Consider the following 17,161-nt stretch of genomic DNA (forward strand, 5'->3'; position numbering starts at 1 on the left):
CCAAGAGCTAGATATCTAAGTGGCCCCACTCATGAGAGAGGGATCCTGTCCCATGAGAATACAGAATAAGTGTTTTAATTTCCTGACAATTCTGTAGACAGTGTGAAATGAATTTCTTCATTTTCAGTCCAGTTTCCAGTAGAACTGTCTGAATCTGAGAAGTCCTCATGCTGCTCTGCACCATTTCAGAGCAAACATCATTTCTTATGATGAAAAACGATTCTGCACTGTGGAGACAGCATGGAAATGTTCTCTGGTCTTCATAAGCTCTTGCAAGATGGAATGGCATTCAGTGCCTGTACACAGGTTGCAACCCAAAGAACAGTTTTTGTGAGCAGTATTTTAGGTATTGCATTCTGTCTCCATTAGTTGACAAAATACTGCTTTTCCCTACAAACCTTGCCTTCCTGCACAGACATTGGAATTTATGCCCATGGACAACCTGAACCCACAGGAAACACCAAGTTCGGGAAGAGAGAAAGTCTGCATGGCTCTTCAGATCTGTGGGACTCTCAACTGTTCATTCTTTCTCCATCGTGATATTGGCAGCTATGCTTAAATATTAATATTAATGTCACTGGATTACTGGAATAACCTCAAAGCAAATGCAAATTGGAGGGACATTGACCCTTTCTGTTGAGGAAAGCACAGAAGGGATTCAAGATGCTACTGTATTGATATCAACTGGGCTTACCCAGATCAGAGACATTTAAAAATTAAACTCACAATTATTTAACAAACTGTCATATTATATATTTAACTGCTTTTTAAATTTTATTGTCTGGAAAGACAGAAAAGCAGAGGATCTGATTAAAAAGTGCTGTCCCATGAATCACCTAGACTAGCCCTTTAATACCTAAGAGTTCCTAAGAGGTCCCTCATACCTTCCTGCTCCTAAGAGTACTTCAGCAGAGAAAACAGACCACTTCTGTGATGACATTGCACCACAAGATGGAAGAACGAGTTTAGGACAAGAGACTTAATCAAAACGTTCAGAGGATATTTCTCAGGAGGTAGGCAAAAATCTAAGACACAATTGTTTACTATTCCTTTACAAACAAAATCAACTCACATAAAAATCTCTTAATGAAGAGGATTTAGGACTGATGAGAGTGTTTACTGCAGCTTCCTTCTGATGGGCCTAGTATAAGCACTCAGACATTTTTGACCTCATTAACCTGACTGATTGTGTGCAACACGATCAGCACAGCTTAAGGATGATTTGAAATATCAAATTCTTGTTCTGCAGAGGGATCTTCTTTTGTAGGAGGTCATGCATTACCACTGCCCTCCAATTATGACTCATATTCCTTGACCTAAGGCTATGAACTTGCTGTAAGGGGAATCTTTGTTGTGTCCACATCTTTTCTGACTCATAGAGGCTGGAAGATCAGGTTAAGAAAACAGAATTATCTGCATCAAGGACAGAGAAGCAAAATATGGACTCAGTGAATGGCAAGAAATCAAAAATCTGAGACAGCAACTCTGGAATGAAGATGATCCTCTTGACTGGTGATAAAACATCATCTCTGTGAAGCTGTGCCAATCTGTGTACAGTAAAACAGACCCTCCAACGGTGGCTGTCTCTTGCAGCTTTGCACACTTACAGCATTCTCCGAAGCTCCTTGCTCTTAAAAAGGTCAGGAGAGGACAGGACCATCTTTTTGAGGTGTAGCTGACTGACTTTCAAAAATGAGAATGACAAATATGCGCTTGATAGCAGATATGGAGATAAGCATGAATGTCCCACTCAGCATTCAGCTCCAGTGACAGTTTCTGATTATAAGGGAAACTCAGGAATTAGGATGTATTTCCACAAACAGGGTCACTTCTACAGAAGTGCTGAGTACCCTCATGTCCCACCCAGTTCTGTGGAAGCTGAAATCTTTCTAGCATGTCTTACTGCTTGACCATTAGCAGTCTTAATCAGCAACACATTTTCTTCTCTAGCTATGTATATACTGCTTTTAGGAAAGCTACCCAACGATGTTTAGAGAAAACACTGGGGCATTTCAGAGCAGACTGTTACAGCAAAAAGAGAACAGAGCTTTGTGGAGCTGGATACCAGGTAAAGACTTAACTAGATGAGACATAACCTTACAGAAAGCAACACTGGGAAGCTCTTTTCACAGCTTGCATCTTCATTAAAGGAATATATTACCTTTTCCATTACACTCTCTTGATCTTCTCTACATGCATATATTAAAAACCTGCAGATTTGTAAAATATCCCCAGGAAATTAGCAAGGCAATAGGCAGAATCCAATACTCATGAGTATAGGAGAATTTGCCTTACAGATTTTGAAAGACAATGCAAAAGACCTGATAACACAGTAAGAATTATCCCTTCCCACAGCTCATGACTCTGGGAATTCATTAAAACTCAGATCTTTCCAATATAAAGATCTTTCAAATCTTTGTGTAGAAATGGTTGAGATGGCTTAACCCTTATCTTTTATCTATTATTATTACTTCTAAAATTTTGCACATATGAAGCATCCATCTACAGGGAACCTCAGAGAGTTTTACAGATTCATCAGTCTTCCTCCCCTCTATGTCAAGTACTTGGGTACTTGTGTCCCATTAAAGAATAAAAACAGTTGCAAGCAGCCAATACAGCAGCCTTCTCAGATTCCTACAGAAATCACTAGCAGTCCTGACCAGAGTAATGTCAAAGTATTTCTTGAAAGTTATACTGAATAATCATACTGGGGCTTTGAACAAACAGTCAAATTCCCAAGCCTGTACTTTGGCAACAGATACATCTCCCTTTTTTACAGTAACGAAATCCTTCATTGGGCAATGCAAAATTAGAAGCCCGTATATCACCACTAACAACCTGTCTTCTAATAATTGACCCATTTCTTCTTAGGGAACCAAAAACCTAAATACATGCACTTAAAATACCATCATGTTCTTTTATTTTAGGAAAAAAATAGGAGGGGAGGGTTATTTTTAGGTAAACTACGCACTCAGATAAATAAGACAGAGGCATGTGAGGTGGAATATCAGATCTGTTTTAACAAATGATCCCACCTTACAGTCATTTGAATCAACGCACATAGGAGACTAAAAAATATAATTTACAAACTGCATCATATTGCTCTTGACAGTAAAGTAACCCATATGTTAAGGAAGACCTAACAACCACCACTGAAATGTAATCAGACATATCTAATCAGATACTAAAAAGGCACAGAGAAATAGCACTTACATTATACTCTTGTTTGTACTCACGGGTTTAAATCCCCAGACTTCCAAGGAGAATGCATCTCCCAGAAGGGGTAAGAGAAGAAAATTCCCTTCAAGTTTTATGCATATCTGAAGTAATGTTTTTTATATAGCTAGGACAGCTTAGTTCCTTAGTGGTTATTGAATCCAAGAAGATCTACATGCTGCTCCCAAAAGACTTCACTAGTGTTATGTCACTCGAATCAGATCTGTAACTTTTAACAAGTCTTGCTTTGGGAGAAACGAGGATGAACAAATCCAATCTCGCCACTGAGCTTATTCCGAGCAAAAATATGTCATGAATTAATCATACAAGCAAACTCTTGTATTTGAACTGGAATAGAATACTGGTGTTTCTTAAAAGGATGTTGCAATCCCTATGGGACATCCGAGCTATTAACGTCTCTACTGACAAATAGATGTTCGGAGTTCTGAGGGGATCTGGAAACACCAGAGCAACTCTCCTGAAGAGATGCAAGGCCTGAAGTGAAAATATTTGCAAAACAATAAACCCACAGGGAACCTAAGCTTTTTTTCCAAGCTGTCAAGCAAAAAAAAAAAACAAAACAAAACAAACAAACAAACAAAAAAACACAATAGCACTTCATGACAGCAAATAGCACTGTGCTGAAGGAAGAGCACCAAACAGCTGTTCCTTTGGCCTAAGGAACTCATTGCTATCCAGATACCAATTAACACACGGTGAGGATGGATAATTGGAGATCCCAAAACATGAATCCATATCTTTAATTGTATTATATACACAATAGATTTCTAGTGGCACCGCACACAACACTTCATGGTTAACATAGCACAAAGCAAGGACATTGTCATCAAACAGAAGGACAGTGCCGGAGATGTAGAGTACAAAGAAACACTTCGACCATTAACTAGTCATTTCTTTCTGAAAACCACAATGGAAAACCCTTAATATTCCACTTATTCACTTCCCTCTCTATCTCCTGTGGAGGTAGAGATCATATTATGATTCCTTGTCCATAACAGGGACTCTGGGGTACAGACAGCCTCCTGTCCAGGTGTGGGTAAGGAAGTCAGTGGCAGGACTGACACAGACCTTTCAGAGGCTAATGACATCCTGGTTAACTTCCTTAAGATGCCTTGTTCTGGAGCAAGACACCTCTAACACATATATCCTGTGATCTTTCAGGCATACCTAGGAGAACTCTTCAGAAAGGAGAGCACGTTTTTACCAAGTATGTTAGAGAAGGCATGGAAGAGAAAGCCAAGCGTAAAAATGGAGCTTATAAAAAAATAACTGAACACACTGCATTACCCCTTGGTTCCTGTGTTTTATGGCACATCCTAGAAGTTAGTTTTTATCCCTGCTTTGAGATCCTTTGGCCTAGGAGGCTCTGCAGAACAAATGCACCCAGTTCACTGCCTTGCCCTTAGGTGACCTGGCACACTCATGCGGGAGGAGGACGTGTGTCTGCGCACGACCAAGTGCTCAGAGCTCCGGGAAATCACCCCACTCCACGTGGGGCTAGAGGGAGGGAGAGGGGGCTCGGGAAACTCGCCTCCACCGGAAAGACTGGATTAAGGGAACTGGACAGAGAGATTTGGTCTTTATCCTGTGAATCCATCAGTAAGGGGAATGCTGGGCACCTGGACAAAACAGAATGGGTCATTTGCTTATGGTTCCTTTAATCAGGGGAATGTAGACATTGAGGTGGAAGGGACTGGGCTGTTTTCTCATGGCTCCGCTGGTCAGGGGAATGCGGGCACCTGCATCGTCCAGCCTGGGCAATCTGCCCATAGCTCCATCTAATAAGGAAGTACGGACACCTCGCACCTGGCCAAACAGGTCTATTTGCAGATTTGTAAATAGCTGACAGTAAAAGGAAGGGAATCAACAAAAAAGAAAGAAAAAAGAGTAGAACTGAAAATACTCTGCAGAGGTGGGGAATGTACTGCTACCTTTGCTGTAGTACTGTCAGGTATAGCTCTGCATCGAGCCTGGCAGCTGACACCATAATTTTAAGGGAGTTTATGTCCCCCATGTGCCATCAACACATAACAGAATCATCTTCCAAGCATGAACCACAAGCTCTTTCTGCCTCCTACAAGCAAAAGGGAACAAAAATATTTTACATCCTGCAAGTATTTAAACCAGTAGTTTCACTAGAAAGGAAAGAAAAAAAAAAAAAAGAGAGAAAGAGGGAATCCCTGTGGAAACAAAGCTTTCACTCCACTGGCAGAGTTAGCCAGACAGAGACTAGCACTGCTCATAAAGCAGGACCAAAGAACCCCGAGGGCAAGTCCCTCTGCTACGACGGCAAAACTCAACCGGAGGAGAAAATAGCTCTCAAATTGGAGTTAACACATCCATAAAGGGCATCTAAGCCTGGGAACAAATACAAGCAGCTCTCCAGCTCATGGGCACAGACTGCAATGCAGCCCTTCGCTGTCACCCACCCCACAACAAAACCAAAAGAAACAAATATATACCCGAGAGGTACCAAAGCACAGAGTGGTACAGGAGCTAAAATAAGACATGTCACTTTGGTCACTGTTAAGCACCGAATGAGATCTGTGATATCCAAAAAGAAGCTGCTGCTCCTCTGGAGAGCAATCAGAAGAGCACAAAAGTCCTGGTAAAAAAGTAACAAGAGTGCAGCTATTTCTCCTCTCATTATTAGCACAGCTTGTTGTGTTTGCAAACAGGATTATTTTGATGCCTAGTCACCCTAAGCCAGGTTGTATGTTCTAGCACATAGTTCAAGCCATCAATCCAAAAAATCAGAGTACTATTCTCACTTCTTTCATAGATCCCTTTAGTGCTTTAGTTTATAGAGTTCATACTAAAGCTGTGTTCTTAAAATGCTTTCATAAATTTGGATGGCATTAATATGCTGCATTGCTGTCAATATACCTGGCATTTCTGAGTGACACCCTGTTGTCACTTGGCTCAGAAACACAAGGAAGTGATCAGAGCTTGACAAGTCATCACACACTGCCTGAACTGAGGTAAGTGACTGGGTCCAGTGACTCCAGGGAAAGGCAGATAAACCAGGATGTTTCCCATCTCACACCTGAGACAAGATGAAAGCCTGTACAGTCACTTGCTGTGGCTTGGTAGTAACTCAGCTGTGATGTCCAGGGATGAGCTGCAGGCCCACAATTGCATGTGCAGTCTTCAGAATAGCAGCTCTTTCCCGAGCATCCCCTCGACACATTTGCTGTGCACAGAGCCGTGTATCTCTCCCTGGATGTGCATCCTCTGTCTTTCAGGTAATTTATCGTGCCTTAACTCCAGCTAACAAGATTGAAGATCCCTACAGTCCTGAGGCCCAAGATCTCCTGAAGCTCACCAACCTCCGTCTCCTGTTGTTAAAAAGACAGGAATGTCCATGCCATGGCTCAGCGTTGCTAGAGAAGCCTCAGAGGTTTGCCCATTATGCTATCTATGACCTGATCGTCCGGGGAAGTTGCTTTTGTAATGGGCACGCAGAAGAATGTCAGCTTGCCAACAGGACAGGAGACACAGAGAACGTGGTGAGTTCTAGACATTAATTTACTAGCTTTGTTACCTGCTTGTGCTTTCTGAATCTAACAGATTTTTGCTGAATATCCTGTCCAGTGTTCCCTAAGCCCCTTTAGAAAGGGCAGCAGCAGAGATCCACATCTATGAAACCTAAACCACTTCTGGGAAAAGATGCTATATACCTTGTCCTGCAGCTCCATGCATAGGAATTGCTAAAGATGAGGTCCTTCCAAAATCCCATGAGCTGAAAACTTATAAATTGTGATGGGGCTTTGAAATGAGAGTACAGATCCAAATCCAAATATAGTGAAGGAGAGGGGTACTAAGAAAGTCATAAGGAAACAATGCTAACCAAACACCCAGGCACATCTAGATGGATACATCACAGGCAGAATTCAAGCCATTTAAACAGCCAATGTCTTCACTGCTCCTAGAAGGCTGCCTGTCTGCAAAGGATTTTGAAAACCAAAATAATCTTCATTTCTTTATTCCCTGGTGCACTTGGACAAGATAGACTTAAATGCAACTTCATTCAATTACTGTCCCTTTAGATTTATGGTACACTTGACGTTTTGGATTATTGCCTTTTGAAATGTGAATTCCTTTTCTTTCTACTTTGAGGTTGAAAGGTACACAGATAATTAGGACTGTATGAGTTGCACGACATTTGCAAAATCATTTCTGAATCAGTTCCATCTGTATTATAAATCTAGGAGTCATCTACAGTATTCTAGAACTAGATGATGTTTGCAGATTCCATTATTTACAAATACAGACCCAATTAAGACATAACTGTGTAGCAGAAAGGCTGTTTAAAGAGTGCATTCTCCCCGCTGCAAACTGTTAAATGGACACATGGTAAAACCAGATAGATTAATAACACACTAAGTGAATACAGCTGGTAGAAGAATAAACACCCTGAGCATCAAAAGAAGAAAACACAATATTGTGTATGTTGCTGGCACAATCATTGTAAACTATGACTGGATTTTTTTTTCCACTAGTTACAGGGGAATCGAATCCTTTTGTGCCATCAATGACTTCACAGGGCAGAATGTGAAACAGTTTTGATGAAATGCACTACAAGAGTGACTCATGTCCCAGGAGAAAAGAGGGTGGATGCATCACAGCATCCATACAGACACAGATATGAGCATGTCTTTGCCTAGGCAGGGATTCGAATACAGCAGGGAGTGAGAAAGGACTTCCAGAGTCATGGGCAGAGAAAAATCTCAAGACACACAATTTTTATGTGGCTGATGATGATCTTACCACAGCATGAAGATCTGGGTAGCTTCATATTTCCTGATCTGTTATCAAACAATTAAATAAAAAGCTGGAAAAACACCAACCTCCACAGAAAGGTCCAAGTAAAAGGAGTTTCAATCTCTTAAGATTTCAGAGTCCTCATACAAGGTATTTCCTTTCTGTAGTTAACAAAAACAAAAGCAAGTCCATGTAGAAAACAACTGTAACTGTTTATTGTGGGACAGGCCCAAAAACTGAGATCATTCTGTGCTCAAGTCTTGGGAGGGACATAAATGTGCCAATTGGTAAGTCTGCTTTTCTTAAAGAAAATTTGTTCCATTTGTACTACTTGTAACACCGCTAGTGATATTGTACAGAAACAGGCTACAGAAATCTTCTTGACACCTCTGAACTACACTTTTTGCAGAGACTAAATACTAGATCTACTACTAGATGATCTGCCAATGATCAACTTAGTTGTGGATCTGTTAATTGAATCATTGCAATATTCAGCTTCTTGCTTCTCCACTAAGTCTGTCAGTGTGACAAGTAGCCATAATACAGCTGTCTATCACAAGGAAAGTCACACAAGTCACAGCATAGTGAAAACTAACAATGCAAGATGATTATGAACTGTTAAACTGCCCAAACGGCACATAAGTCCTCTTTGTGTGGAGACCCACATAGGACCAGATAGAATATGCATGAAACTAAGTCATTAGTGAAAATATCAAAGTGAGCAAGGGGCAAACTAGACATCTGTAGGACCTCATGGAAATGTCCTTCGACTTAGTTTGACAGCAAGACATTAATAGCTACTTTTTTCAATGTGGTCTCATGCAATTTAGCAAGATCAGAAGAAATAGGGGGCCAACATATCCTGAATTTGGGATTTGTTGCTAGAGATAGCGACATTTTTAGTTTTCTATTTCCTTTCCTCAGACCAACAGATACACAGAGATAAAATATGCAAATTTTATGGCCTCTTATAATAGCAAAGGACAAAATTCTCCTCTAGAAATTTCATGGACTATACCATCCATATGCAGTAGCTGCTTTCTGATCATTGGTGGGGGCATTTCCTATTAAGACTGCACTTTGTCACGGGAACTGCAGCATTTTCTTTTACATGGAGGGCATTAATGTGCCCTTGTAATAGGAAAGATGTCGGGACACAGCCAGATTAGTGCATCTTCCATCCCTGAATACAGCTGAAAGCAATCCCGCTGCAAGTATCACCACTGCAGGGTGAGCAAGGCAACATGTTGCTCTATAATAAAGTCAGGGAGAGCTTTGAGGCGCAGGGTCTGCTTTGCTGACTCATTTTAGCTGAGCCCAAGTGTGGTTCCACAACACAGTTTACAAACAGAACGAGCACATTGCCAGACACCAGAATCTAGATCAAATTCCTTACCAGTTGCCAAATATTTCACAATTCTCTTTCCAGTCCGCAGAAGTATGGATGGAGGAAAGCAAATGCGGATTAAACTGTTCTCATACAGAGCATTCGCGTTTTCTAGTTGTTAATGACTGATACCTTCATTGCCAGGAAATTCTTACAAGTTGCTTCAGATGTTTCTTCTGTTTCTTTATCCTGTTTACAGAGACAAACTGGACTCCTTGTGGGTCTGATCCTCCAGAGTGAAGCAAGTAGAAAAATTCCACTTACTTCAAAGACAGCAGGATCTGGTCCTAAGTAAGATTTCTTGTTTGGCACACAGGAGGTTATGTAAGGCAAACCTTGTTTTTCTGCAGCCATTTTCTTGGTGACCTGGCTGTTGTTTCTCTTGCAAATATTATCTCCTGTTCACATATCTTGTGCAGTTCTACTGATAATCCCCCAACTAAGGAAGGGGGAATCACACTATCTGATGCAAGCTGTGCCAGTTCGTACGATCTGCAGCACTCAGAGCTGCCAGGAAGTGCTCTCTGCTGTAGCTGGCAACTCACAGAGCACATTTTGTTTAGGAAAAAGTTAGTCTGCACATCGGCTAGGCAGGTAGCATCAGGAATGTTAAAAAAATAAAGATCACAACAGCTTTTACATCAAGTCAGAATAAATTCTAGAAACAGATGCCTTTGGTCTTTTTCCCCCCCCAAAAAGGGACTTCAAGCCTGCTGTTAATTATTTGAAAGCACAGAAGGAGATCGGTGTGTTTAACTTGATGTCCTGGATCCAGCGCTACCAACATCAAATGATCTCCATGAGCTTACTGAGAACCTGTGTTTTGCAGCTAGGATATCTTACTGCATAATTGATTTAATTAATGGTGTTTTGTTAGTTTAATCACTTAATTGATGCTCTCTGCTACTTCCTTCTCTGCAAAACAATCATCATAATGCTACCAGCAAAAACCTTTCATTGTAAACAGACTTAGGGCTGGTAAAATTTGATCTATATTTCTTCTAAGGATTGATTTTCACATTAAAGCTAAGGGAGTCAGTAAGTGAAGAGTGGCAGAAGAAATAATTGATTTCTCACAGCTATTTGCCACCAATGGGCTACCAACACTTTTCTGACATCCAGCAGTACAGCACATTTTTCTTCTTAACTCTTTGCAATATACACAGTCCTCTCTATATTAAATTTTACTCTGTCACCCACCCTAGGAAGTTGCTGTGATGTGACAACTGCAGAGGCTGGACCCTGATCATGCTGCTGTGTTTGGCCTTACATACTAAGTCCTTGCATTTTTAAGCTCCTCTGGCACTGAATAGGCTGCAAGGCTGTTTCTTTCCTCAGCTCACCTACAAGTTACCAAAACAAAAACTTTTCAATGTCTTGCAGCCTGTGCACTCACATCCCCCCAAAACCTCCCAGTAATTTAAGCAAATCTTTCTCCAAGTTCTACCTTGAGGGTGCTCTGAATTTGCAACTTTAAGCTTTGGAGGCAGGTACACACAACACAAATTTGCACTGGATTTTTTTTAAAAAAATCCATATTACTCAGCATGAAAACATGTAAAACCATTCATGTATTTCCTTTTCTTGGTTTACTCCATTGTGCTGAAAGGGTCTTGGGTCTAGCTTTGAGGGGTTTAGAACCCTCCTCTGCCAAGGCATTGGTTTTCTGCTAAATCAAGGACTGACTTTCCCCTTTTCTCCCCTTCTTCCAAAAGATTCCTTATAAATTTGGCTGGTCTTGTGCTATGGCAGCCCACCGTTCCCCCCTCTCAACTGCAGCCTTCTGCAAAAGCAAAAGTTTTATACCTTTTCCAGTCTATTTACGCTGCTGTTTCATTGTTGTTCAGAAAGGGGCTCAGCGATGCCAGCCTGAATATTCAGCTAAACACTACCACTGATTTATTCTTCAATATTATCTGTTCAGTGAATTTGGAAATAGTGGCAGCTCATTCACGCACTGCTGTGGGTAAGAAAACCCATATGGCATAGCTGAGCTTCCCACAAACTTCCCAGCTATAGTTATCCCTGCCAGCTTCCCTCTCTTTACCCGAGTGACTAAGAATGAGCCAGAAATTATCAGAAGTTCTCTCAGAAAACACCCATATGTGTATGAACTTATTAGATGATTTCCCAGAAATCAACAAATGACATAGGAAAACAATGTATTTATTCATTCCTAAGCAGAGCAAGAATTTGAACCACCAACCTATTCACAGCAGACTCTAATCTGGGACTTACTCCCCAGATACCCCCTCCCTTCGGTCTTTGTGAGTTTGAAAAAGCTGAGGTAAATTTTTATTTGGTCTCTTAAGTCATTTAAGGTCTTCCCAGAATCTGGTTTGGAAGCCTCTATAATAACCATACATGGATACATCTCTATTTGGAGTCCAGTTTGAGCTGCAAGGCAGAAAATGGCAAAATAGGAGTGACTCTTTTCTAGGTAACCTGTCAGAGTGACCCAAAGAGTCCGGTTACTGCAAACAGGTAAGGGACCAGCCTCTGATGTCATGGCAAACTGCTGCATCCAAAATTGCTCTGGCGACATTACAAAGTGAATACAGAGCCCAAAGACAAACATTTTCTCTGAATCAGCAACAGTTGTTCTGTTCTGGAAGGCTTCCAAATTTAACCTCCATTCAGTAGGGGAAAAAAAACCCCAAAATAGACTGAGAGCAACCCAGGAGGAGTAACAACAACAACATTTACTAAAAGGACAAAAGGTAAAACAAATGAAATGGGTAGATAAAGCAAGAGGCATGAGGTATCACGTGAAGCTGAAAAGAGTTTTTAAAAAAAATCAAAAATTGCAAGACATACAGATGAGAGATATCTACTTGATCTTTCAGCAGCTGGTCAGAATTCAGATATAACAATTTTGTGTAAAGATAAGTATTTTTTATGTAATTTCCTGGAAGTATGGTATAAAGCCATGATATGTATCTATTTGCTGAAAACCAAGCAGAAGTTATTGAGCTTCATGTAAAAATTAGTTGAAATTCACAATTTGGTGTAGAAGGTTGAGCTAAATGATTAGTACCAATCCTCCTGGCATTAAAATCCATGAAGCTACAACCTCTTCTGTGTCCTGCTTCAAAGCTGTTCAGGTGGGAGCTACAGAAATCAACAGCAGTACCAGATTGTTTCATTCCTTACTGTTTTATCCCTGCTGGACCAGCACAAATGTGCTGGGAGGCAAATCAGGGAATTGACCCAGACTAAAAATAACAATGCCAAGCAAAGAAAAAAAAAAGTCAGGATTTTTTTTTTTTTTTTTAAAAAAAAAAACACATAAATTTCACAGCCCAGCCTACACATGACTCAGGGCATGAGACAGAAGGTGGTAGCACATAAAAAAACTGTTAGGAAAGCAGAAATGTCTTAAATCAACTCTGCAGCATGAAATCTCAGTCTGATAGAATATCTGGCATACCAGGGCCCAAAAATTTGCTTTCAAGTGGCCATTAAATCCCCTCTTTGAGAATATAGCATAAAATATGTAACATATATTTGTATTCCTTTTCTGGACTAATAATACCCTCAGATTGCTAGTATATCAGCCTGTAAACTTTGAAACTTCACAGAAGATAACCAGAAGAAAGGAAAGTTTTACACAGACAAAATACTGGTGTTTTAAACAACTCTTTTCATCATGCACATAGCATATCTCAGTGATGCCAATAACTCTAGCTGAAAGCATTCTGAAAGCAGGATTGCAAGAATATGAACTGTTACAGATTACACATATAGAACATACTTAAGACTGGCTTTATGCAATTGGGATGTTTCTATGTTGACACAGTCTGCCTGCCAGTACATCTAGTTCTTTTAAAACATAGCCCCCCTGTATTAACTTTGGAAGCCATCACCTTGTTCCATACAACTTTTTCCAAGTAGCTGAGCTCTCAATGCAATCATATTCCAATGAACAGCAATGATCCTTTGAGACAACTAAAGCTAACACAGCAAAAAGGAGAAGCAGGGGAAGGGAGGTGACATAAAAATAAATTATTTAATATTTCTGAAGTGTTCCAACTATTGCAGCAGTAAGCACTACAGAAAAAGCTTATAAGCTTATACAGGCCAATATGCTTTTACATCTATGGAATACTGAAAGATGCAGTGTATCATAATATTGAATAGGGAGAATAAAGTAGAATATTAGATAGATGGAACTAGAAACTCCTACTCAATCTTTTCCCAGCTGTCTCAGGAACCACTTCATGCAAACTCCTATCAGATCAGGCTTCACCCAAGAAGAGGTCAGGTTTAAGGGATGACATGAGTATGACAGAAGCCCCTTTTTCCCTCACATTTGTTTTACAGCTTCCTCTCTACCTAGCATACTAGTTTCAAGTCCAACAAACAGAAATACTTCTTCAAACCAGTACTTGCCTTACTCAGATACCTCCCTACAGCCAGGCAGCCCAAACCTTCTGATAAACTCAATCCCAGCTGTTCAGAAGACCTTTAATAGGGCCCTGAGGGCACTAATAAGCATTTAACAGTCCTGACCAGTCTCACCTGGGATTTAATGGTCCTGACCAGTCTCACCTGGGACACCCCCACACCCCCTCTGCCCATAGGCCTGGGAACTCTATTTAAGCCCTGCCTTGGGCCTTCAGCTTCTTCTTGGCAGTGGAGTAGGTGCCTGTCTGCAGTTCTGTCCTTGCCTCCTGGATAGACAAGTGGTGCCACAGGTAGTTTCTCTTCCAAGTGATCCCTTCAGCTTTATGTTGTGTCTTGTCTGTAGTTCTGACCAGGTTGACTTCTCTTCTCTGTTCCTTAGGGAACAACTGCCTCTTGCTATTCCCTGACAGCAATCTCCTGAGTAATTATTATCTGCTTATACTTTTACCTTGCTTTCTAGGGTGTAGAAAAAAGTCAGTGTAGTTTAGCTGAATCTGCTCTGTTTCAGTGTGATCCAGGGTGTCCTGCAGTCATGTATTTGGCATAGAGCACGAACTTCTGGGACCTACTTTTAAGGAATGTGCTCACTTATTTTAGCAGGGAATAATGAGCTAGATATGCCTGTTTTCCTGGTCTTTGTGTTGTGCCTTTCTTTAACTCTCACCTTCTTCCCTACCCTAAGTAGCTATCTTATTTCCCATTTTATCTTATAACTTCCTATATAACATTCTTGTTCCTTCCTGCACTCTAATCATTGACTGCCTCCTCTATCTCTTCCTTTTTAACAGAACAAATTGTTCTTCTCTGGTTACTTGCTGCCTACTCTTATGTTCTTGTTTTGCCTCTTGCTTCACTGCAACAGGCCTCTTCTGCAGCTCAATTTCTCTGCCACTAACTGATCTTGCTGCTGTGTTGACTTATGTCCATGAATTGTCTTCCTTATGTGCACACACCTTTTGAGGTGTCCATCTGCCTTGTTCTCTTTTCCTGCTCTTGAAACCTCTTTGAACCTCACTGTAACCTCACATTATGTTGTTCTTATTTGTTTTCTCCTATGAATGATGTGAATGAATTAATATGAATTAACAGCTTCCATGAATTAACCTACCCACAGGTAAAATATATGGTGGATTGACTTTCTCTCCCATTATCTTCCACTACTGCTCCTCAAATCCACTGTATATTATTTTCCTTGGCATTACCTATACTCCTGAGGTTTCTCCTCAGACTTTCTAACATTCCCTATAAAAATTTCATCCCATCTCCTGTAGTTTCTCCTACCTGCTCACTAGCTCTCCTGTTTGCAAGGTGTTTGGCTTTTCAAGGCTTTTGTCCAAGCCTGCTATCCTTGTATGTATAGGTTTTGTGGTCCTTTGTTCAATAGCAGGAGTCATTGGCAGGAAATTTTCTTTATTCCTCTGCCTTACTTGCAACATGTGATCCCTTCATAGTCTTTGCAAGCTGCAGCATGTAATAAAGTGCATCAGTGGGCAATGGCCAAATTAATGGATTTACTTACCTCCAAAGAACAATCTGATTCCTCCTTCACTGAACTTTCCAGTCTACTCTGAATAATTGTTCATGAGTGTTCACACCATCTGTGCTGTGCACTGTGTAAGCACAGGATCCTGTGAAATAATGAATATTTGATCAGTCACTCAAGGCTAAAATAAGATTGCATGGCTAAATTCTGCCATTTCCCAACTTTAGAAGGCTTTCACAGCATGACTTCAACATTCATTTCATGTTTTTTTTGTATACAGTAAATGTGCAGTTTGAATGTGTTTTACAAGACAGGCTATTTTACACTGGCATTTTGATTAAAAGACTGGCTTCCATGGTTTTTATTTTTGCCCATTTTGGGATGAACTGTAAAGCACAGATACCATCTCAAGTCTAGGGGCAGTAAGATCTGCAGTTCTGGATTTTTTTACCTCATTTTACTCTTTCCATACTCCTGAGGCCTTTTCTCTGTCCTATGGCTTCTGTGAAGCACTTGCTGCTTTTAAGTCATTTTGTGACACCCTGTAGGGGGGAAACTTATAAATCTGAAAAGCCAAAGCCCAATGAGGAGGCGCTCAACACCCTCAACTTAATATTTTTCTTCTTTGTCTCTAACTTGTCATCCAATTCAGCACTTTGGATGTGGAAATGTGACTTGTCCGTGGGCCTGGAGAGGCATCATGCTGTGTGCTGTGTTCTCCTGGGGGTTGCTGGGGCTGGGCCTGGCAGGGACGCACACCCTGGAGCCTGTGCTCAGCCTGCTGTGAGGAGGCACCAACTGCTCTGCGCCCAGCAAAGCTGCCAGCTGGCCAGAGAGGGGCGATGGCATCAGCTGCAGCCTGGCCCCTTTGCTGGCTGTGTGAAATAGCTGCTCTGGGGGGATTAGAAACCAGGAGACCGGAGAGCAAATTGCTGCAGGGAAATGGTTTGGGGGGCAGGGGATGACATTCAGGCAATTGCTCTTTTTAACATTTCTCTCTGGACCCCAACTTACCTGCAGTGCAAGAGGGGGTAGGGGACAACTGCAAAGGGAAGCCTGACTTTCAGGAAAGGCTATAGAAAAACATAGCTCACATTAGTGGTGAGATTAAAGGATTAGATTCACACTCCAGGCGAAATGAAACCTCAGCCTCTGCTTTTTGTACAGCACGCAGCAGGCCAGAGCTGCGGAAGGCAGTGGGTACAGAGCATCCTCAACGGGGCACAGAGGGAGGGGAGTCTTTGCTCCCCGATCTCCTTGGATTGCCTGCTCTAGTACACGTGTGTCTCTGCATGAAATACATGCCACTAACTGGCAGCTTCTCCTGTAACGAGTGTAGAACAAGATTGTCAGCTATGGCTCTGCCTTTCCCCTTCTCCCACTCCCTATGCTGGATGTTTCCTCAAAGTCCCTCATGGGAATCTTCCTTTCTCTGCAAGGCACTGCAGACAGATGAGAATCCCTTAACTGAGAACAACCCTTCTATATAATTACTCTTTGAGTCAAGTACAGTCTTGTGTGTCAAATTGGACTATATCATAGACATGGCTGTTATTTTTCTGATGTGTTAAATGATGTGAGAAGAGAACAAATTTCAAAAGCACCTTTCCTTTTCAAGGCTGGGCCAGGTCTGCTTCAAAGGTATCCAAGATTCCTGGTGTGAATACCATTTTCCAAAACTGACATATATTAGAATGTTTCCATGGTAAAATTTATTTTTATAGTCTCAGTAGGGGCAGGTAAGCATGGAGGAAGCAAGCTCTTTTTTTTTCTTTTTTTTTTTCCCCCAAAGTGAAATTTCAGGATCTTCAAGCAAACAGTCACAGGGAAAAATCACATTATTCAGATAACTTTCATTGGACTTTTTGCAACTTCTCCTTTGT

General features: G+C 41.1%; 1 protein-coding gene across 1 annotated transcript in view; it reads left to right on the top strand.

Moving 5' to 3' along the window:
* LOC104577994 (netrin-4) overlaps window positions 1-17,161 on the top strand; it is a 166,708-nt gene that overhangs the window by 134,670 nt on the left and 14,877 nt on the right. The window contains exon 4 of the mRNA XM_088528226.1: window positions 6,483-6,746. Coding sequence (XP_088384352.1) covers window positions 6,483-6,746 — 264 coding nt within the window. The remainder of the gene's footprint in view (window positions 1-6,482; window positions 6,747-17,161) is intronic.

The sequence above is a fragment of the Tinamus guttatus genome, unplaced genomic scaffold (assembly GCF_059628265.1).
Source record: "Tinamus guttatus ecotype Peru unplaced genomic scaffold, ASM5962826v1 Tinamus_guttatus_pri_ptg000307l, whole genome shotgun sequence".
Classification (NCBI taxonomy): Eukaryota; Metazoa; Chordata; class Aves; order Tinamiformes; family Tinamidae; genus Tinamus; species Tinamus guttatus.